Source organism: Symphodus melops, assembly GCF_947650265.1.
Source record: "Symphodus melops genome assembly, chromosome: 12".
In the NCBI taxonomy this organism is placed as follows: Eukaryota; Metazoa; Chordata; class Actinopteri; order Labriformes; family Labridae; genus Symphodus; species Symphodus melops.
The window spans coordinates 11554930-11579022 of record NC_136702.1 but is presented as its reverse complement, the minus strand read 5'-3'; the positions used below and the strand labels follow the sequence as shown (position 1 = coordinate 11579022).

Sequence of the window (24093 nt, the reverse complement as noted above, 5' to 3'; positions counted from 1 at the left end):
CTCGGCTAACGTAAAGTTGAGTCATTCTTTCACAGGTACACAGTGTGGAGAGAAATCAATCAAACTAACGGGACATAAATTAGATGCTAAATTTGTTTTTGCTGTAGAGCTACTTGTAATTTAGGTTATTGGATCGTTTAACATTAAAACTTTAATATCAGTATTCCTGATAAGTTTCTAAACAATCTGGTAAATAAAATCAAAGAAAGAAAAGAAGAAACCTACGATTGTAAATGGATGTAAGGATTGGCCCATGTGTCACAGAGCCTAAGATTTAACTAGACGTCTAAGTTCTAAAATATTATATTATAAAATTTTCTTCAGAGGGTTTTTCCAGTTTTCCAAGATGATTGCGATTGAGATGCAGATGTTTTCCTAGCCTGTAAGAAGTTCATTACTTTTCCTATTACTGTGTGGTCTTGTTTGATGCTAATGCTAGCCTGTAGTTTAGTGATTGGACCCAGTGGTTTTCAAACCAGAACCCAATCCAGATATAGTTGTAGGCTTGGGGCTGAAGCAGGTTTGTAATCTCAGCCGCCCACTTAGATCAAGTCATTGATGTTTGACCACTGGTTTTATATTGCTGTTGCTGTTTTTCCAGCATGTATGGAGGAATCCCCTTATAACTCTGCCAGGTGTTGGAATCAAAGATCTATACTCCTCTTCTGAGATATTGCTTGTAAATGTCAGGATTTGGCTTTGATCGTTGTGAGAACATGAAGTCATCGATTCGGTGTGCTCTTTGTAAAAGTAGTTTGAAGTCTACATAAGCTCATAACCCCCCTTTGGCTATTCACTTTGACAGACTCTGCCACAATATTTGCTGTCTCCTGTGTCAAGGTGCTTGTCTCACTGTAGCTCCAAGGACAATTCCACTGTTCTTCATACAGTGTCGATTTAACATTTTGAACTCAACAGGTGGAGCAGGCTCTGCTGCTGACACTCATTCTGTCTACAAGTTCACCTGGAGACAGTCAGCATAAAGCTTCAAACATATTTCCAGGCAGTTTTACCTATAGATAACTACTACCATGGATTTGCATGCCTCTCTGCCAAGGTTAGAGCTACCAGACTTGTCTATCAACTGCAGGCTTATGAGATTTTTTGCATCTTAGAGTGCATGTCTTATTAAAAGAACCACAATGGTCTGCCGCCCAGTCTCTACAGAGCCGGGTTCCCATGGTCCCCAGCCAGTTGGCTGGTAACAGATGCTGGCATCAGAGTCACATTGTTATGGCTGAGGAGGAAAAGTTATTAGTTCCAGTGACCTGACAGACAGCACACACTGAGTTGTTGATAATGAAGTTGATGATTTGGTACTTTTGAAAGGGCCTTCTCATGGGTGAGGCATGAGAGTTTTCCCTACTAATCATTGGATGGGGGGGGGGCACCCCAACGCAACCCAACCCAACGCAACCCCCCTGCCATGCTAAAAGGAGGGCACGAAATACTTTATTTACAAAACACTATGGAAATGATAAAAGGCCACCAACCCTAACTGATAAATCTAGGAGAACTACTGATGATACCAATATGAAAGACGTATGGTATGTTGTTTTGGGGTTTAGGTATGATGCGTCTGTGGCACTGTGGCAGAGATGGTCATCTCTCAACCAAGGTTCGATCCTCATGTCCTGCAGCAACATACTGAAGTGTGATTGGGCAAGATACTGAACCCCACATTGCACCTGCTGCTATGTCAGTGGTGTGTCAACGTGTATCAATGCGATTGGTAAAACAAGATGGACGCTTTACATGGACGCCGTCTCTGCCATCAGTGTGTGAATGGATAGGTTTGACCTATGGTATAAAAGAAAGACTTAAAAAGCTGACGTCCATGTTAGCATTTTACCTGCTGCTTTAATCAAGATCGCTCTTGAATGTTGTAGTGTATGATTTTTTAAAATTTATTTGGAATTCCAGGACCCTTGATACCACAAACCGAACCTGACCACAAATATTAAAACAAATATAATGTCCTTTTCACTCTCTTCAAGAATAGACTTTGATTTTCAAAATCAGTGAGAGCTAAAGATACAGATTTAGAGCTAAAAATTCCAAACATGGCAGCTGTCATGATGAATATGGATCTTTTCTATATGGATTGTTTTTTGCACCAATTTGGTAATACAAATGTAATTAAAATGTAGCTTTCTCAAAGAAATACGTTTATGAAAGTACCTTACAATGCAAACCAAATCTAGTGTTGAGTTACTGAGTGTGATGCTCTGCAACATGCTGCAGAAGGTGTATCATAACATGTAGGCTATAATAGTGGCATGTGTACATCAGGCCATGTAAGGTTCTTTATTTCAGATCTTGAAGGGGGGTTTGGATCATGCTGTTAAATTAAGCTCTGGGTGCTCTGTCTTGCTTGCATGTGTGTCTGAAGCACGTGCGGGTTTCTAAGCGTTTCTTGGTAACAGCTGTTACTGATTTACATTTTTGTCAAGCTTTTTTTGAAAGAAAGAGACAGATAGGGAAAGGCAGCAATTTAGAGATACAGAGTCCATCAGACATTCTATTTGAGACAGACGCTGCAGTATTCCTGTCTCGTTATTACAGGACACTGATTTTGTGAATGTTTACATTGCCAAAAAAAAAAGTTTTTTTCAATGCATTATAAAAAAATCTAGCTTCGACAACTAGCACAGCGACAACAACGGAATCTTATCAGCTCAGATTTCTTCATGATTGTGACAGCAATAATCTGTACCTGACAGAGTCGTCTGTACTTCTAGGTGTGTGGAGTTGAATAAGAGCCTCTTTTTTTTTTGAATAACTGCTTTGATGAACAGTTTGTTGCTTTCTCCCTGATTGATTTATTTTGGGCTCGAATGAAGAGACAGTACAGTGGACAGAGTGAGAGTGGACACTGACTCACCGGAAAGGAACCACAGGTCGGACCTGAACCCGGCCGCCCGTGCTGAGGAGCACAGCCTCCATACATAGGATGCACCCGCTAATCACTGAGCTACCGGCGCCCCACTTACTTCCTCTTAATAAGCAAAGTGACGCTGTTGTATGGCGTCATCAGACTAATAAGTTACTCTGCTTGGGCAATGTCTTCATAAATAAAGGACAATGTCTTCATAAATAGAAGACAATGTCTTCATAAATGCACTTTCACACAGAAACATAACTTCTTCTCATGATATTTTTTTTTATTTTCTATTCTTCCTGCCAAAATTATACTACAAGAAGGTTGCACCTCGGTAGAGTAACAGCTCTAGCACGTCATAACAAATAATATTTGGATTAGACTCAGGCAGGTGTGTCCATCTCAGCTGAACCAGGGTGTGTTTGAGCAAATGTACACTTTTTCTTGGATGGCTTTCTATGGCTCATAGTAACGGCATAACGATTCCAACTCTCTTCCCTTGTTACATTTCATTGACTTTTTCTGAGTGTTCGAGTGACAGGCTAAGAATAAACCGGCACTTAAAGTGGACAAGTGATAATCTTATCTGCAAAGAGCTCTTAACTCTGCAGCACTGTTGACTGTCCACAGGCTGAAATCCCAGTTTACATACTAGTCTTAATACTTCATTACACTGAAGTCAACAATATTACTGCACACAACTATGAATCTGAAGTCATCTCAGATAGTGGATTCACTCACACGTGACCCTCTGACCGACATAGTGTTTGAGGGAACTTCCTGTAGACTTTAAACACAACTTGTTAATGTTTTACCCGTAATCAAATACCAAGCTCACTGGGAGGCAAACGTCAGAGTGATTGTAAGCAACAGTGGTCCAGCTTTATTTATCCTTGCTCCAGATGTTCATTAACACTTGCTGATTGCTTCGGCAAATTGGTAATGGAGGGATAAAAGTGTAATCATCAGTGATAGCAGGAGTTAATGACTGTAACTCTGATGAGTTGAGGGTTGTTAGTTACTCAGCATGCACTTCGATCTGTTGCTGGCTGGTGGTGATGACAGAAAGGGGGCTCGTTGGTGTTTAATTATTGTGAAAAGACTTCAAACTAATTTGACTGCAGGAAAACAGTTTTTGTTAAGGCTCGGAGGACATCAATAACTCATCCATAAATCATTGTTACAGTCTGACCTCAACATCAAGTTAAATCAATGTAGATTATAGGTTTTAACGTGTGCGTTGCCGGGATCATGGGATGCTTATTTAGTTTTGTCTTTTTCTTTCATTTAAGGTCAGGTTGAGTCACTTTCCAGAGCTTGGGGTGTAGCTGTATATTTAGAGCCGTGATCGTCCTCGAAAACATGCCTCGACACTTCTGGAGCAGCACTGCTGGGATAAAAATGACAAAGGTTTTCCTGTTGTCACTGCTGAGCCAGCATGGAGGCCTGCGTCTGGAGTTGTTCATCACTCGTATTAGAAGATCAAGGACAAGTGGGCTCGGGGGGGGGGGGGGGGGGGGGGGGGGCAGTCTTTCCAAAATGAAAGTGCTTTTCCCATGGCAGTGTAATGAGTAGATCAGACTTGTTATCCGTTTTAATTTCACACTGAGCCATGCGTCGAGGCCTCCTCATTTAAGAAGCTAGCTGGCCTTGCCCCAAGATACAATCAAATCTGCCTGTGTCTGTGATGAGAAAAAAAGGCACAGGTAAAGGTCAATAATCCAAGCCGTCTCAAATTGAATACCAGCCGCTTTTCTCATTTAATTTGGAAGATTCTCCCATGAAATCTCATGTATTCTCTTGGATGAGTTTCTTTAACAAGTAGCGCCACATATCATGCATACAGTGCAGACGCAAGGCTGCTTGTCCGCCGAGAACATAGGGCCACTGATTGTGGTGCAACCGATCACAAATCTCACGATTCGTAGCTGAGCACAGAATTTTATCATGGATTGCATAGTTTTTTTAGTTTTTTGAAACAGCGATGAAAAAAAACCTCATTATAACACCTCCTACTCCTGGTGGAGCTCTGACTTGAACTTTGCATGACAAAAAATTATTACGTTCATCCTGTGTGAAAAATATGTCATTAAAGACTTAATTTACTTCCTGTTTGTGCCTGATCGATCCTCAGATGGGGTGTCTGATCCTGAGCCGAGGATCACGGATCAGCTGTGATCTCATGATATCAGCTGGTCAGTATCTCTCTTCTTTATCAAATACAGACAGATCTTTTATGAAACGGTTCCTGTATTTCAGCTGCAGGAAGCGTGTAACAGGTTGAGTTCCTGGGCCTTATTTGGGGACCACAAAGTGTTTCTGCAGGCAAGCAAGGTAGTATTTTCTTCAGTGCCCCGGTGGTTCTGGATGGTGTTTCCTCCCAAATGATGTGGAAGTGTAATGCAAAAGCCTTGTGGCCTCTGACTTAAGGAATTCACCATATGGTATTCAAGATTTTTTTTAAATTTAGGTCAGATCATTTGGCTTCCTTTGAGCTCTGCTATCAGGCTCATATTTCCTTGAAGAAAGTGTCAGGGGGTTAGGCTTGCCAGACGGTGAGTACGACTTTACATATGCTGCAAATTGGAATTCAAGGGTTTCCTTGAAGAATGAAAATCTTGTGCTGAACACTCATATGTCTTTATTTGCCTACCCCCCCCCCCCCCCCATGTTGGCTGAAATACTATCATTTCCTTTTTTTGCTCATTATAGCATGAAGGCCTGCTTCTCAAAGGCCCGAAAGTGGAGCTGAGTGCAGAAAGCCCCATGAGTCAAAGCGGGAGACTAGCGGCATAAAAATGTCTGTTCTTTTGTTATTTCCTCTCCACTCATGTTAATGTGAATAACAACATTTGCTTACAATGGCCGACATGGAGACTTTGCCGTCCTCCGTACCTACTCCCAACACTTCCTCCCTCAAAGTTTTGTTAGCTAACTTCCTTTTGTTTATGGACCACTTGAACCCACAGTCCAGGCCGAGCCTGTTTCCTGCGTTCAGGGAACGGACAACAAAAGAAGAGATAATTATGGAGTTCACAGGAGGATCTGAAAATATCCGATCACTTCTAGGCAGTGTTTGATAAATAAACTTGAAGGTCAGGCCGGATGGTGAGAATTTCCACGTTAGCACGAGCACAGGGTGAGAATCTATGTGTGATTATTCATGTAGAATCAGACCGAGGGAGAAAGCTGGCAGAGCATTTAAACAAGAGATGAACTCACTGAGTGGAAAATAACCCCAATCCTGGAAAAGTGGCGGAGTTGATCTCAGCTTAAGTCTGCTCTTTCTGTTGTGTGTCACCTAACAGAGGACAACACAGGTCCTAACTCACCAACCACAGATGTGTGTGAAACGCTTCCCTGCCAGAGGCAATTTGGTCAAACAATCCTATTTCCGTTCTATATATAGCCGTCTTCTCAGGTGACTGTGGTATAGCTGGATGGCCCCATTAGCCACATGTCACAGCAGCATTGTGTAGGTATCTTTTCTGCCTCACACCCTGTGTGGATTTGAACTCTATCAAGTCAGGAGTGACCTGCAAAAGCATACATGTTGATAACCCGAGGCCCCTCTTAACCACCTCAGTTTCCAATTTCTCCTGCGTGAAAGGAAACCATCTCTGTGTTGTGTCTGAGACGGGAGTCATTTTTTATTGTTGCCTTGAGCTGTAACAGACAGTCCGCATGTGAAGGTCACACAGCTGGTGAGTGCCAGGTGGACAATGCTAGCAGAGGGGACGCACCCATAATGCAACATTTTATGGTCTAATATACACCGAAAAGGTTTGAGGGTGTTTTTTTTCCTTCACTTGCTCTGGGAAATGTGAATCCTGTCGAGGACTTACGATGAGTGGACTGTTGTTTACTTGATGTAAATAAACAGGCAGCGCCATGGTCTTTGTCTTTTGCTGGTTCTTTGGTTGTCTAGCACAAAGCAGTTTTGGTTGTTAAGAGTCTGTGTAGTCCATTCAGTTTGTGTGTGTCCACAAAGACCTGTGAGGATTTTCACTGCTCTGTTTTAATATTGAGAGGCCCCGAGTTGGGCCCCATGCTTTGAGGCTGATATCCAAACAGATCTGAAAGGCACTCAGATGGAGCTGACTTTGAGGGCTTGAGGAATCTTGATGCCCATCTTACTTGCATACCATGCAGTCCTTGGCTCCTCTATGAGGAAACTATTTTTTATTTTTTTTTTGAAAGGTCACAATTAAATCCTCACTACGGCTTAAACATGTAGCGGTGTTTGAAGTGAATAGTGGTGACTCTGCTCTGGAATCTACCTCCAATAAACAGCCAAAGCCCAATGCACCATCCACAACACATCGACCTCGTGCTTGTTTCAGACATTTTACTTTTTGCTTATACTTTGGTACTTAAAAGACGCAAGTCTTTTCAATAATATCTTCACTCATACCATGAGTCTAGAGAATCTAGAGTCATAGCTGTCTATTCTCTTTCTGTATTCTCTTTGATTGTTTACCACACTGTATGTTGTCACTAAGTCAATATTGTATTGGTTCAGGTGGCAACACTGTCAAATTTTAAGCTTTCATTCGAGTTACTCAAGGCTGGATTCCCTCACTTTGGATAAAAATGGATAATGTAGTCATACCTCCTCAGAATAGAAAGTGATGACTAAATGATGACTTAATAGATGGTGTCTCATTCTCACTGGTTGTGTCTGTGTGCGTGTGTGCGTGTCTGGGTGTGTGTGTGTGTGTGTTTGTGTTTGGACTGGGGGGAGGGAAGAAGGAAGGAATTTGTAATGTTGGCTTTTAGTGTTTCATTAGGACGTTATTTTTTTTTTCCATTTCCTCTGGGTTAACCTGGTTGATTTTTGTTGTGATTAAGGAGATGAGCAGCCCACACACACACACACACACACACACACACACACACACACACCTACACACACTGAAATACACAACTCTGTCCGCTAACACACCTGGCACTTACTGTACCTTGCGTTCCTGCTCTTTGTTGTCAGAAGGATTAGATTCCAACACCTGTGCATTCTCGCTTTACATGAACTGTGATTTAAGTTGTGTACTAGACCCTGTCATTTAAACGTCCTGTTTGTACACTTTCTATAATTAAATGAAAACTGACTGAAACATACCAATTTTACAACGAAGATGGAGGAGACCCCCCCCCCCCCCCCCCCCCCCCCCCCCCCTCTCATGTAATAGCAGAGGAAACGCTGCATTAGAGGTCCTGAACGCAGACTCGTTCATTTTGGCTCATCTTAGTACAGATATGTTACACCAACAGTTTGAAATAGTTGAATGCCTAAGATCGTGACTGTAATGATATGCCTGAGTGAAAGAAGTGTTTGATGATGGAATGTATTGGAAAAACTTTTCTCTGAGCTCTTATGATAAAAAGACATTGTTGATACTGGATCACTCAAAGAGAAATGTCTTCTTTGGCAGAACAAGGGCTACAGGAAATTGGTTTTGAGCTCCAGGCGAGTAGACAAAAAGAGGTGAATGAAATCACTGCACAGTATTTACAGTTTTAGGTGAATAAGTTTATTAAAATCCAGATGATATTTACATTTATCCAACCAGTTGGTTCTGACCAAATATTCTAAATTGGACTCAATTAGTGCTGATGGGCCAAGACATCAGGGACTTCTTAAGATGTGTATCACTCCGCATAAGCAAGGTGTTCTAAATGCTAAATTAACATTACAGATTTGACAGAGTTGACTGATTAATCTAGCAGGTCCCCTTCCCTCCTCCCTTCAAGTGTAGAGTATTACAGTTTGACAGTTTTGATGTCACCGGGGGAAAAAGGAGTTCCTGTGTCTGTTTGTTGCTGCATCTGGGGAGGAGCAGCCTGTCACTGAACAAACTTCTCTGGTTGCGGATGACAGTGTGCAGGGGGTGGCTGGTGTTATCCAGGATGACCTGCAGTTTGGTTTGGTTTTTGATCTCTTCTCTGTCACTGTCGTCAGACAGTCCAGCTTGATGCCGACCACAGAGCCAGCCCGCCTGATCAGCTTGTCCAGTCCGGAGGAGTCACTCTTTGATGTGCTGCTCAAGATTTGGAGTTGTAGCCGAAGTCTAAGGTTGTACAGAGTGCATAGATGAGGCGCCCCAGTGCTACTGACCAAGATGTCAGATGTGATGTCCTTTATCCATACATCCAGGGGTCACTGAGGTAGCGAGAGATCCAAGACACCAGGAGGGGGTCCACTTGCATGCTGGTCATTTTATCCTGTAGCATCAGGAGCTGGATTGTGGCCCTCGAGAAGTCCAGAAAGAGAATCCTGACTGATTTTTTCACATTTTGCGAGTGCTTTGATAACTGAAATGTGTCAACTGTGACTCTCAAACTGAGATGTATCATACGACAAACATTTTCTTTCCACTGATTGGTCAGATGCTGGCTTATTAATTGACAATAAGGGCAAGAGATATACAAACTATTTTGGTTTGGTTTCATGTGAAGTGAACTTTAATGAGTCATTAAAGTTATGCAAGCTTTTTTTTTTTTTTAAATCAAGTGACTTACAGGAAAGATCAGAACACTTGACTTTTTGAGCAGCTTTTAGTTTAGAGACAAGCTGCTGCATGACAAAGGCAGCACCAAAGTTACACTGAAAGCGCTTAAGCCGTCTGATCAGATTGTGTTAGTGCAAAGTTTGGTATTTGTTCACCCCCCACCCCCAGTGAAACCAATTATTCTAGAAGAAGCTAGCACCATGCATACATCTCTTGAGAAAGGATGGAGGACGGCCAAATCTAGTGTATGTATTTGCCCTGCCTGCTTTAGAATGCACATAACTTCCGTATACATACAGTGTTAGACCTTAAAACTACATTTCTTAGTTTACAGTTCGACCCAGTTGAGTGAAACCTCAAGAAGACTCAACAATTTTATTGACCAGCCATGGCTTATTTGAAATGCAGAAGCTCATCAGGGATGAGCCGCCTATACCTTCGCTTCCTGTAACTGATTCAGTGGATGCCTTAGAGAATGAAACGAGGCAGATCGATAGTCTGCAGCAGCAGTGAAAAAAAAAACCAACCTAGATATATGAAGTCAAGCTTCTGCGAGAACGGTGTGTTTTCTTTTCCGAAAGCGTACCCTTCTTTGGATGCAACCATTCTTTTCTCTTCATTGGAACCATTGCTCTGTTGCTAATGATACAGTAGCATTCCCTGCTGAACCCTGTAATGTGTTGAGACGGTCAGAAACCAGAGTAGTCGTTGCTGTGTTTAGTCATGTAGGTTTAACCATTGTCCAACAACACAGGACTAAAAATACTTCCAAAGTAAACATGCACATCCAGGAATCTGCCTCCTAAACCATGAGTTCATGTTATACCGTTTCACTCGGAGGATTCAAAATGCACACTGGCTTGGCAACAACCTCGGAAAACGGTTGCCGACACCCAAGTTCAGCCTCATAGCATCAATTACATGTGGAATTCAGGGCATTTGACAGAGTGTTTTCCTGCATAACAAGATAGCAGAACTTGTCCTTTTCTGTTTAAATATTAGAGCATTCTTTCCATGCTCCCCTCCACTGATGACCTGCAGGATTGGTAGAGCTGTGGGAAAATTTTCAGCTGGGTGCCAGCTATGCAGTAAGAAAAGCAGATGCTCAATGTCTTGCCTTTGCTATGTTTCTATCTATGTTTGTTTTTGAGGACCTTTTGTATTATTTAGATAGTTCTGGTTAAAAAAAACAACAACAACAAAACAAGCATGTACGTGTTGGACTGGTTTTCTTTTTGCAGGTAAACGGAGGTAATTGCTTTTGTCCTGAGCCATGAATAGAAATAGACCTGTCTGTGTTTTGTTGGATTATTTTCGAGGGTCTGCACGAGTGGCGATGCATTGCTGTTGTCTTGATGTGGCTGAAAGTAACTGATTATTTTTGTTCTCTCACAAGGGGCCCTATAGAGAGGATTCCGAGAATCTCACCATGTTTAAGGCAGTGCTGAAGAAGAACAGAGATGGAGGAAAGGGGAGCAAGAAAGATTCAGGTATGTGGAAGAAAAACTAGGCACACTGGGTTTGATTAAACAAATACTTTATACCCCACAGGCTTACACAAACTCTCACACAGAGACAGATGTGGAAATACATCTGATCATGTTATTTTCAGTATTTGTAAATTCACTTCTTGCTGTGTGAAAATGTCCAAAGTGCTTTTCACAGACACCCAGACAAGTAAATAGTCAGATTTAAAGGGTGAAGGGAGTTAACCTGAAGGGAAAGTTGAGATAAAAGCACATAAGCCACTCTGCACTAAAGCGTGTCATCAACCATCATCTGCAGCTATTCCTTAATATTCATACGGTCAATAATTTAACTTGACCTCCTCTGCCTGTGATGTGGTTCTAAGTGATTGACAAGTAAGTAAGTACTTTAAGAGCTCGACAACATGTTTGAGCACATGGAAAAGGAGGAACATATATATATATATATATATATATATATAAGCTAAACAAAGCTTGTTGTTTTACTGACTGTGACTAAATAGGGCTGTGCTCTTCTTCATTATAAAGATATAACTTTAATAGTTTCTACAAGCTGTATAATAAGTAATATGGAACTTTAATAAAACCTTAGTAACAGAACAGTATATTCATGCAAAATGTGTTGGTCATTTATTTAAATATATAGCGATACAATTCCATTAATAAAAGAAACGGAATGAAATACACGACGTAAAGCTCTTGCCATTACGTTATTGACGCATACAGAAACTGACATGCTTACCACGGCTTTGTTTTAAAAATGTTAACATACAGCTGCTTGCTGCTGTTTCTGGGCTGTAACTATAAATAACAGATATCTGTTAATATGCTGGTGCTGTGCTCCTATAAATAACAGAATATCCAGTTAAACTTTTAAATTGTGAGGCGTGTTGCTGTGTTAGTGTCTGTGGGTTTGCACTTATATCAAACTTGTTTTCCCTTCACTTTAGTTTTTTTGCAACAACTTTCATCTAACAGTCCAAAATATACCCTAACATAAGAGTAGGAATAAAAAATTTTTATTGATCCTCTGCACCCCCGTGGTGCGTAATAAAGTAAATAATAACGTCCCAGGACGAGGACGTGCGACCTCAACCCAGTGACCTGCAGCACAAACTTTTGCTGACACATTTGTTTTTGATACAAACCACAACAGCCAGTTATCTCATTTCCATGACTAACCTACAATAATAGTCTGTCTAGTGACACAATCAGTAATCAAAGAACTGACCAATGTGCATGAACTGTCAGTGTGTTCTAAATACATTTCATTTTGACTGTAGAGACGACCCAGCCGTTTTGTCATACCAGATGTTTTCTTTTCCTTTTTGGAAATCTGAAGGGTTTTTTTCCCAACATGATTCAACATGAGTCACACTCATTGTTGACTAGTTTCTTGTTCATACAATGGCCGCCTCAAATGAGTCTGTCTTGACACAGCAAATAGCCATTTATGCTTACAGCGCTTCTACCAGCCTGGACTTGATCTACTGCCTCTGGACAGCTTTTTACAGGTATTCTGGTTCAAACAGTCCCTTTTGACAGAAGCATGTCTAATGCTCTCGCTGCCTTTGTCTGAGGTGATTGTTTCACTCAACAGTCAGCACTAAAAGAAAAGACGTGATTCATGTTTATTGCTCTCCAGTACATCACAGACCGAGGGATGGTATTGAAGGCTTCTGTTGTTTTATATCAAGGTGTTGTAACCTGTCTTACATGGATGAATCATTCAGATAACACAGCTTCCCTGTTACATCCCCCCCCCCGATCACTCACACACATTCATACTTAAACACACAAGGTTTTTGTGTTCGTGTTGGCTAGGAGCAGCAAAGTTTTATGGCGGGATACAGCTCCTTTATCCCAGCCTTACTCTCCCAGTTGGACCTCATCCATCAAGCTAAAGCAGCTATGCCTCCCTTTCCCGGGCAGGGACAATAAAATCTGGCCACTCCTAGCTGTTGTTTAGGGCTCTTAGGACAGATGATAGGTCACAGAGGTACAACAGCTGTAGCAGTGGTTTCTCTGCCCCTCTGTTGTTCCTGCATGGGGCAAAAAATCTGGGATTTTCTCTCTCTCTCTCTTTTTTTTTAAGGCTTCTATAGTTTCTGGAAGGTTGGACTAAACTGTCGGCACATTGCCTGTAAAAGTCAGTCAGGTCATCGACATTTTTAATACATTTTGTGGCCATTTTTGTTAATAGAATAAATTATTAGTTAGTACTGTGGCTGCAAAGGACTTTTTTGTTGTTGTCATCGTTGTATTCAAACAGGCATCAATTACTGATATTGAGACATCCATACTGACCAACATGTTCATAAAATATCTTCATTAAGATTTTGCTGAGTTATTATTATTCACATTAAGAGGGACGGTGCATTAGATTATGTCTCATAGTCAGGAATCGAATGTGTTTGGGAATAACAGAAGAAGTAATGACTCTGAAAGTGTTGCATTTCACTGTGATATCTCCGTGTTTACTCGTCTGTTGTCCTTGAGGAGGAGTTGATGTGTAAATACAAGTCCATACTGGGATCTGAAGAGCAGTTTGAAACCCAGAAAGAGGCCCGTCTGAATCAAATGCGGTACGTGCTCTCTGAGAAAAAAAGATGGTTCAATATTGCACATAAAACATTCACTCTACCTTCTGTGAGGCTTGAATGAAGATTTCATTGTCTTCCCAGATGGATTTGGGAGAGAGTGTTGTTTTCAAAATAAATGTCTGCTGCAAGGTTTTTGTTTTTTTGGGGGGTTTTTTTTCTCTCCAAGTGCTTTATTTTTCGTGTTTCTATTTTCAAAACTTGACCATGGTGAGGGTTTGTTAAGATGTGTAAATATTTGATCCTTTTTAGGCTGTTTAATATTTGTCTGTTTTATAAGTCATGGTTGGGATTGACATTTATTTGTTTTGGCAGAGTGTGTGTACTGATGAATGAAAACTATTCATCATTTGTCATACCAAATCGTTTCTCACAGTCCTGCTTGTATTTTAAGGCTTGACAAATGTATAAGACAGCTGATGATAATAATTCAGTAATAAAGCCTATCTCATTTTACAGAACATATAAAGCAGACCTTATTTTGTTAAGCTGTTTATTTGTTTAGTAATTGGGCTTCTCTCTACCCTGGCATTGCAGTAAAGGTGAACTGTTTCTATAGAAAATATATCAACTGAAAAGTTAAGCATATCTGCTGCTGATTATAATTGATATAAGTCTGAATGATCCTATATTGGATCGACTGTTGTTCTTCATCAAACTGTACCGAACTTCATTTCTTCAGAAGGACCAGAAGGGCAAAGTTCTTCTGAAATTAGCCTGCAACATATACAGTAAACCAGAGGGAGGAGAGACCTTGATAATGGTATAATTGCAAGACAGCTCAGCATATGCTGCCCATGACATGGTGGCTATGGACTGGAGGCAACTTTAAAGCAGTCAAGGAAACTTGGCCTCCATGCCAGATACCGCTACAGTCATTAGCTCTCCTCAGGGATCTCCCCATTGCCAGGACCGCGAAAAACACACAGCTTGCTAATTTAGTCTCTCCATCACGTGTTCCTCCTAGATCCGTCCTCCTCCTCCTTTCTCCCTCCTTCTCAACTCGGTCTGTAAGGAATCTGTGTGGAATTGGCCTTTTTAATCCCTTTTAAGTACTCGTTTTTTTATGGTCGGCCATTCCACCAGTGGGATGCGAGTTTGCTGTGGCTTGCTGCCTTTTATGTCAACATGTTCTGAGAAAGGTTACACTGTAAGCAGGCTTCACTGGAGTTAATAGATGTTGGACCCCTAAGGCACAAGGAGATTATTATATTTTAAAAGAATCTAACTGGTTTTTAATTGGTGTTTTCTTTGAGGATAGAGGCCCCCTTTGGAGTTTACTGCAAGTTTCACCTCTGACTTCCTATGAAATCACAGCAGTGTCTGCTTTGTAGTTCACTGCAAAACAAAAGACTTGTTATGAGGTTGTAGAATTGTTGGGGACTGTGCTGTATTTTGTGGATGTGTTGCATCCTGTTTCTTAATGCAAACATTCTTCAACATCATTGCTCTGTAAGCAACGTGAAAGCCAATGCAGACGGTGCATTCAGACACAGGGTGCCGGTCCATGTTCCCTAGGAAGTCGCATGTCATCAGTTGCTTCTTCCTGCGACTCTGTCGGTGTGATATTGGGCTTATTCGGATTATAGCTAAATCAAATGATGCAACCTTAATTTCTGACTGCTATGAAGTCATTAACATGAAGCCTTTTCATCACCCTTTTTGGTAGACACTTGGGGGGACAATTTAGCTCCCTCCCCAATATGTACAGTTTCTTTTTAAGGAAATTGGTCCCCTGACTTTCTCTCTATTTTTTTAGTTTTTACTTCACAGAGGTCCACAGCTTCTATAAAATAAATACATTTAAGCGTTCTGTCTCTTACTGTTGCTGCTACCCTGAGAGTGTTTGTCAACGAGTATCTGTTCATGTTACGGCCGCGACTTAAATGGCGTGGTGTGACTGCATTAGCCTTCAGAAGGCCACCGACTTGGTGTCTAAGCACTCGTTGAGGCAGCTGCCAGACAGTTGTCTGTCTGTTGTGGGTGAAGCAGTGTTAATCACACTACCATGCTTTGCCACACACTCTGTGGCTGATAACGGTTTCAGCTGTTTATTTATCCAACCCCCAACATACACACACACACACACACACACACACACACAAGCCATGTACACACACAAACAGTTATGCAAGCATCACCAGTTGGCAGGGCTTCTCTCAGTGTGTTTGGCAGTGAGGGGGACAGAGACCACTTGTGCACCTGGCTGGTTGGGAGGCAGCAGTCCTCTTGTTGTCCACCAAGCACAAAAAACCTCTCTCAACCTCTTATTTCCCGCCGTGTATCCTCAGGGACAATAGCTGTCCTTTTTTTTTTTTTTAGCATCCTCGCAGCACTGACACCAGATTCTTTAAAAGAAACGTTTACCGACTTAAATACAAGGAAGTAGTAAGGGAGAGAACGTGACACATCTGTGCACCCGCGTTTCAAATTCAGCATAGCTTTCAGCGGAGGAGTGCTCATGTGGCCACTTTACTTTTATTATCATCAAGGTCTTCCACTGCAGGGTTAAGAGAGAGAGAAATAAGAGAGGACAAGCAGGCTCGTACAAGAACATAATGCGATGTTGGTTTGCTGCCTTGCAGAAGTTAAAATTCGTAATTACATTTTTAGTTTCGGAGCAACCTAATTTAGATTTCAGGAAGATAAAGAAAAGGATGAAGGGGACTTTTCAGGAGGTTGAGAAACCATACACAAACTAATGTGTGTGTGTGTTGAGAACTATGCTGTAAAACAGAGTGAATGCTTGTTGCTTCAGCTGTGGTGGTGGCTGGTACATGCCGTCTCTGCAGTTTCTGTGAGTTCCTTGGGTGTTTTGACATGAAACAGTGATTAGTCGGTTGGGGTCAGACAACAGAAAATTGGTTACAAAGCAGGAATTCCTTTTTAGAGGATTCTAAAGCTTGAAATCCGAAACCAAATATTGTGTATTGGCATCATCATTTAACTTTTCATCCTGGATATCCTTCAGGGGTGGACATAAGGGCTTTCCCAGGAATACTCTTTCCAAAGTTTATAACTGACAAGTTTTTGTCGAGCCTTTCAATGAGCTGTTCATTGAGTAAGTTACATTCTTTAATTTGTTCTTTCTGCTTTTTTTTATTGATTTTTTGCTCCTGTGTTAGGTTGAACAAAGAGATGATCTGTGTCGTTTCTCTTCTGTTGTCTATGTTGCATTCTTCCTCCCTGTGATGAAAAGGCAAAATATTACAGCTGACATTGCAGGGATTCCTGCACAGTTATGTGTATTCTTTTTTTCTTTCAGATGCCCTCAGGCGTTTACAAAGAGGATTTTTTTTTTTCTATTATGGGAAGACTTCCTTCAATAAACAATAACCACAGGCGATTTTTCAGTTATTTGTTCCAGCAGAAAAACAAGCTCTTCATGGACAGGTTTATGATGCAAATATACAATGATTGTATTTGTCTCTGAAATAGAGATGTGTCTAATTTATAGATTGGACATTTAGGTTCAACAATAAAACCAACTCAAACAGCTTTATTAAGAACCCTTTGTTGTAAAAGAATAATGGGAATATTTCGTTTTTTGTTCAGATCTCAGGCTGTTATTTGAGAAGAGCAGAATTAAATACTACGTCCAACAACCACTATGGCTCCAGAATTTTCAAGCAAAAGATGTGCTTCGTGGAAGAAGTGTGGGTTTGGATATCATTGGAAGCACTTTCGTCCTGTATTGGAAAACTTCAAAACCAGCTTCAGGATCACTGCGAACTCTCTCACCTACACGTACACGGTGGGCGGCCGACCCTCCCTCAGACATTCACCAACACAGCTCATTACACCATCTGCCCACTGGTTCCAGTGTCAAAGTGCCTGTGTTTGCCTGCTTCTTCTCCACCAACAGCTGGGTGGCAGCCTCCTCTCTACCCATATCCACCACAGCCATTTTGAGACACGCTCCCTCCTTGTCCTGTGGCTTGTAAAGGAACTCCGTCATCTTTTTCTTCCTATGTGGCTGGAAGTTTTAAACAATTTCTTATATCAGTGGGAGCTGCTTTTAAACCAAGGGAAAGCGTTTTCTCCAGGTGAATAAGAATAGCAAGATGTAGCATGAGGAGCCAAGACTGAGGTATAACAAGGTGCACGTAGTCGACTAAAGCACGTCTTATGTAACACATACGTATAAATGCAGAGAGAGAGAGAGAGAGAGAGAGAGAGAGAGAGCGAGAGAGAGAGAGAGAGAGAGAGAGAGAGAGAGGGAGGAATGAAAGAAACCCCAAGAGACATTATTGACATCCTTTGATTTACCATAATAACAAGTCCTCAGACCAGAGCCACTGACTCCTTTATCATCAGCTCATGGTTTTCCTTTTGGAAGAGATGAACTGAAAAAAAAAAAAAAAAAAAAACTCCTGCCTTTATGAAGCTATGCCTCTTAAGTTTTCAGTTTAAACATTCTTTGACAAATACATCTTTAAGTTTCACTTTCTGGGTTTCTATCCCATTACTGTTTTGCGTGTTAATGTAATCAAATAGTGAAAAGGCTTTTTGGCCCATGTTTGCTATTTTTTGCTGCCAGACATGTTTGTGTCTACATTTTCAGACACTTGTAGAAGGATTTCAAATGGTAGAGAAAATAATGCACCTGATCTACAAAGGAGACCATTGAGCGCAGGGACCTAACAGGGCTATCAAAGCACTGTGCAGCCAGCAGGCAACCATTAGCGGGGCGTAGCTCAAACCACATCTTACACTCAGACACACATGCTCATGTACAAGTACACACACTCACAAACACACACACACACACACGCCCATTAACCTCAGGTGTATGCACATTAGACACTCCCTGTCTCTCCCTCTGAAAAGCAAAATAAGGGCTCTTGGAGAAAGCTGTGAACCTGGTTGGCCGGTCTGTCACGCTGTTTCGTGTTTGCAGAGCATTTTACAACAAACTCATGGTTACATTTGACTTTCACACCACATGACCAAGGACTAGAAAAGCTCTGAAGCTGATAACATGTCATGCATCTGAATAGACGTATGTTTGCCACAAATGAGCCTCACAGTCCTTAAGCTTGAGCTTTCATTCTGTAGGCCAATCCCTGTCACTGTTTTTCATAATTGGAAGAAGTTAAGCCCCGTTTCCATCGAGCGGTCCGTCTCGGTTTGGCGCGCATTTTGCTATCAATGCATGTTACAGAGCTGTTATTTCGCCTTCTAAAACAAACACATTAATTGATGGTTTCTCCAAAGGTGTTTTATTCTTATTCTGGGACATTTTATGCTTTTATTTGAGAGGGAGGACAGTGGAGAGAGTCCGAATCCAGGGAGAGGGAGAGAGGGGAATGACAGGTGAGACAGACCGCCTGCTCTCAAGGACTTAGGTCTCTGTACACTAACCGCGAGACTACCAGCTCTCCCAATTGACTGTTTCTATAACCAGCAGGCATCACTCAGCATATCCCCAGACCTATTTGAATTGCTAAACACTCGATTTTAACATCTGATCTGTTGAAATCACATGAAGTGTAGCCGAATGTGGCAGCAACGTTTTGGACGGCTGAATCCTCTGACTCGTATGATGTAGCTCACTATATGATTCTTTGTACCACAGTGGTACATTTGAATTTCATTTTGATTTCATTCATTGCGCCTAATTTCTTTAAGTCCCGCCCACAAATTGTAATTCATAATTAGAGCTGGGACATAATATTGATACAGGAACATATTGTTGTCCTGATCCTTCTGATACGACCATCAACTCACTGGTTCCAAACACTGATGTTTCACATTATTATCAATGATTGTTTTAAAAAATATCAGTTGCTGCATTGCTGTATATATATTGTCATCGTGGGCAACTTATTGCATTATGTCATATTCTTCCTATCGTATGATGAGTTCCCCTGTGTGTTCCACTCCCATTAGATAAAGGCTTGAAAATCTTTCTCATGAAACTCTTCATTGAACATGGTTACTGCTTCCTTCCTAGCTTAACTTGGCACCTCGTCGTCGTTTTTTAAAACTCAAACTCAACATATAAAAGACGAGGGAGAGCTAAACAGACCAGCTTATGGTCCTATCTGGCACTGCTCTTCCTGCTCGGTGGTTTCTGACTGGAAAGATGAACAAATACTTCCATGGTTCCCAGAGGCCCTCCTTTCTGCCCAGGCGGCCGGTGAACACTCTCCATTTCCCTAATTTGGCTCTCGCACACTCGGCATCGATTGTTCCCGTGACCTTGGAAATGTCTGCACAGCAACGGACAAGAGGCCAAACAAATACATGAGAAGAACTCCTGGAAGCAGGGCTGATGTCATCTACAGCACAGCCACACATCAGTTATAGTCCCGCTCATCACACCCCCCCCCCCCCATCCATGGGCAAATAGTTTCTCTTCCTACTTCAAAGAGAGGGAAAAACAGTTTATCAGCTAACATGCCAGCCTGTTTCAAATGCTCTTGGAGAGGTGATAGTGGCTGTCATGGTGTTTCATTGGCTGGAGAGGTCAGAAGGCCACCGGTTGTTCTAATTACAGCGTGACCTGCCTGGACTGGGCAGACACATTCCTTCTGTCTGTTTTCCATTTTCCTTTCATTCTTTTGACGTTGTTGTCTGTGATCGAAACTAGACATTGAAGTGTCTCATTCGGTGCAGGAACTACTCTTTTGCCCATAGGAGATCCAGAGTGCTTCGGTGTCTGCCGTCTGTCTGTTGACTTGTCTGATATTTTTCCAAGATGGTCTTCCTCATCTATCGCCTTTCTCTAATGCAGACGTAACCCCATGCTGTCACACTGTGCGACTCGCAGAAAAGTCTGTGTGGGAATCTGTTGAGAGCTCTGCTCAGTCTTGGGCTTGAGGGCCCCTTTCTCTCTCCCTTCTATCCTGCTTTGCTTTGCCCTGCCCTGTTCTGCATTTCTGAACACAGAGACTTTTTTTTTTTTTTTTTTTTGTGATTGTGCTCTCAGATGAATGTCTTGCCATCCTTAGCTCAGGAGGGTTTGAGACAGGCTGAACTAATGACCCCGGTTCCTTTGTGCCGAGCCTCAAAGGAAGAGGGGATAGTGCTTATTGCAAAAGGCAGCAGTTTGCACAGAGTACTCCCTTCTCATCTTTACATCTCTCTTATTTTAGAGTTGGCTTTTAAAGTCTAAGATGTTGGTTTTTAAAGATCTGTTAGTGAACAATTCTAAAAACTGAAAAGGTAATGCGAGCGTTATATAATTGGTTTTGCATGATGTCAGAGGGTTTTTGGTGCCACATGTTAACTCTTTTTTCCATTATTAAGAAGGAAGATAACTTTAATCCAAGTGTCAGTCACAAACAATCACTACCGATCATCCTTCTGAGCACATCAAATGAGGCGAAAGTGATTGATGCTCAAAGCAAACAGACCCAAAGATTTTTAAAGGTGGTTCAAAGCTGGAAGCTCTCCCTTCGTCCGTGTTTGCTTTTGGGATTAAGCTGTATGGAAGGATTGGATGAGCAGCTTTTGTTCCAAATCCTCGTCCATTTAACGTTACTCAACAGGCTGTTGTCCAGGGGTTAGTGGTGTTCTCATGACCTCACCTGGCCCCCCAGAAGAAACTCTGCCTAATGACCTATGCTAATGGCAATCCCAATCTGTTGTTCAACCAAATCTCCATGGCAACCTAACGCTCCAGAACACATTGCACTCCTACATACAGGCACTTCTCCGATCTGCCTTATCCACGTTAAAGCACTAAGGTCAGGAATTGGCGGAGGGACTTGGCATTTATAAGGTTGAGCGACATCAGAGAATGTGGGACAGCTAAAGATCATTGTGACTTCTCATGTTTAAAGCTCACTGGCCCAGAGCTGTGTTAAAATGATTGATTGTTATATGTACATGTAGGCCTGGCCATCCATCATTCACCTGTAACAGCTGTTTCCATGAATTGTAGAGGACATTGATGTAATTAACCCCATGTAAAACCCATGTGAGATGGTTTATTGTTTCCACTTCAGAACTGGTACTTTATTTAGCTTAGCAAAAAAAAAGATCTACAATCTAGGAACTAAAAAGATGGATTGTTATACCGTTTTCCTTCTTCTCTCTGCTCAGTATTTGTAGATATGTGCTCAGGTATGTATAGAATGTAAAAACAATGCCAAGTACCTCTAGTGGAAGAGAGTTAAAGCTCAGAGACCAGTTGACTGCTTTTGACAGGCGAGATGAGAGCGGATCAGATTTGAGGACATGTATTTCCCCTTAGTGTGGGAGCTGACAGTGTACTCCTTTTTCCTTCAATGTCTTCCTGAGGAGGCCTGTGGAGAGACATTCACACTGGGACCCTCGCACACAATACTTGCTCGTATGAATATCAATAACTCTCCAGCTAGGACTGTCAACGGGGGATCTTGCCTAATGTATTCCAACGCTCTGATGAAACAAGGTCAAGCCCTTGAAAATAGATTTAGACTTTCATGGTTGGTCAGGCATTTGCATTTGTATTACACGCCCTATTGTCTTTGTTTAAAATATGCAAAACTGAAAACTATGGCCGGGAATTCTTGGCACGGTAATATTACCAAAAAAAATTAAAAAATTGGGTGTGTTTTTTGAGAATTCTAGGTGCTGCTATTTTTTTTTTTACTGAGCATTACAATAACTTACCATTTTTTTAATGTCAATTTAATATACCCATACCTAAATGTTTTCAACGCTGCATGTCATTGGTAGAAATGTGATATCCCTTCTGCATTTTGTTTTCTTGGGAGATTACTGCACTGACCCGCAAAACCTTGAGATTGACTTGATGGGCTGAAGACACACACGGTGACTTTGCAAGATCTCACCTTCCATATACTGTAGTTTCAAAGTACTTGTATGACACAATCATAGACTATGATGGTGTGTTTTTCAAGACTCTGAAAAATTAGCTATAGGTACAAGACTTCTGGGCTCCTTGGCATGTGGATCTTGTTTGCTTCCTTTTTTTTGCCTCATGCACTCTCTTAGGTTTGTGCGTTTCTCTTTTGATTTTTTAATCGATAAAACCATTTATTAACAATTGAATGAAATTCCTCTTTCCTCATGGAAATTTTGCTAATTCAGCTCTGCTCATCATTGGCTTTTCAACTTGTATGTGGTTCTCCTTTGTTTGTCCTTTTTAGGGCCTTCCTATAACATCCCTGTCACTAGTCTTGAAATGAAAAGGGTAAAGATAGTGCTGTCTGCCTCATTTTTTCCCCCCCATACCCTTTTAAATTGGCGATTTATGAAGAGGAATGGGAAATGTCATGGTGGCTGCCCAGTTCTGCCCCCCCCCCCCCCCCCCCCCCCCCCTCTTCACTTCTACTCCCCAAGATACACACACATGCCCCTCCCTGTCAGTCTCTCTTCCCCTGGGGCCAGTGGGGAAGGCATTCCAGAGCTCAGGCCTCTGCAGGGAGAGCATCAGAGGGAAAAAAGGGGAGAGACAGACAGAGTCTTTAGTGTTTAGGATTCAGAGCGTTCTGCTGTGCTGCTTTGCCTACAGCATCTTAGCTTTGCATAAAGCAGCTAATTTGTTCTCATTATCAAGTGCATGTGAGTTGAAGTTGAGGGTTTAAGAGCTGCAGGGACTGTTCCTGTTACTGACAAGTTAAAACTAAAGAAACTGTCAGAGTTGTTTTCTCTCCTCGGGGGCCACCAGCATAGATGAGTAATCCTTTGAAACCAGTACCAGAGTAGCTCTGCACAGTTTAAGAGTTAATGCAATAGGATTGTTGCACAAAAATGACAGCGTATGGCAAAAAAAAAACGCCCAAAGGAAGGTCTGTGATTATTCTCATTGTACAAACATTTACTTAACATACAATGACCAAATGTGGGGGGGGAAATGAGCTGCTGCTGCTGCTAGAATTGTCACAGTGGTTCCCTTTCATTTTCAATCTATTTCATTCTGCACCAGCAGGCCGCCCTGTGGACAGACATTCACAAGTGTTACCACTAAAAAGTTAGATGCATTCCAACAGAGCATGGAGGCTTAGTTTGCTTTACTATTTATCACTTAAATCAGTCTGTGTTTTACTGTCTTTAGTCACACTGGTGTGTGCTGTATTATGACTGTTTCTATGACGACCACCGAGCAAAGAGGTCTGAAATGAGAATTATTTATATGGGAAAGCCACAGATTCCTCCATGGACTTCACAGACTGTGTGTATGGCTTTGTCTTTTTATTTTATTTTTATTTCTAAAGTCATTTACCCGATGCGTTTACATCTCAGGTCCATAAAGGATCTAATTTGTTCTTCATCATCATCATCATCATCATCATCATCATCATCGATGGCTTGTACTGACTCCCTTCCCCCACGTCGTAGTCCTGGTTGTCTGGCTCTCTCCTCCCTGTGGGTTTCTCTGTGTTAACCATGACAGCTTTTGTGTGACTGTCACCCTTGTCTCGGAAGTACACAGGCAACCCGCATTGGCACTCAGTCTAGCGGGAGATTTCCCCCCTTTTAGTGGATTGTCCTATGGTCATCATGCTTTGTGTGTCCACTGAAAGAATCTGCATTAATTATAGCCTTTTCTCATGTTCTCTGCTCCATAGAATTAACTGGCCAGGATCCGATAGAGCATTTGTGTGTTTTTGTATGTGTACAGTAGACGTGTAGGGGGGAAAGGGGAATGGTAACCTGGC

General features: G+C 41.8%; 1 protein-coding gene across 2 annotated transcripts in view; it reads left to right on the top strand.

The window, feature by feature from the left end:
* The window catches only part of tanc1b (tetratricopeptide repeat, ankyrin repeat and coiled-coil containing 1b), a 91668-nt gene that overhangs the window by 505 nt on the left and 67070 nt on the right, over positions 1-24093 (top strand). For both annotated transcript variants that reach the window (XM_079356967.1, XM_079356966.1), the window contains exon 2: positions 10787-10880. In XM_079356967.1, coding sequence (XP_079213093.1) covers positions 10820-10880 — 61 coding nt within the window. In that variant the 5' untranslated portion in view covers positions 10787-10819. The remainder of the gene's footprint in view (positions 1-10786; positions 10881-24093) is intronic.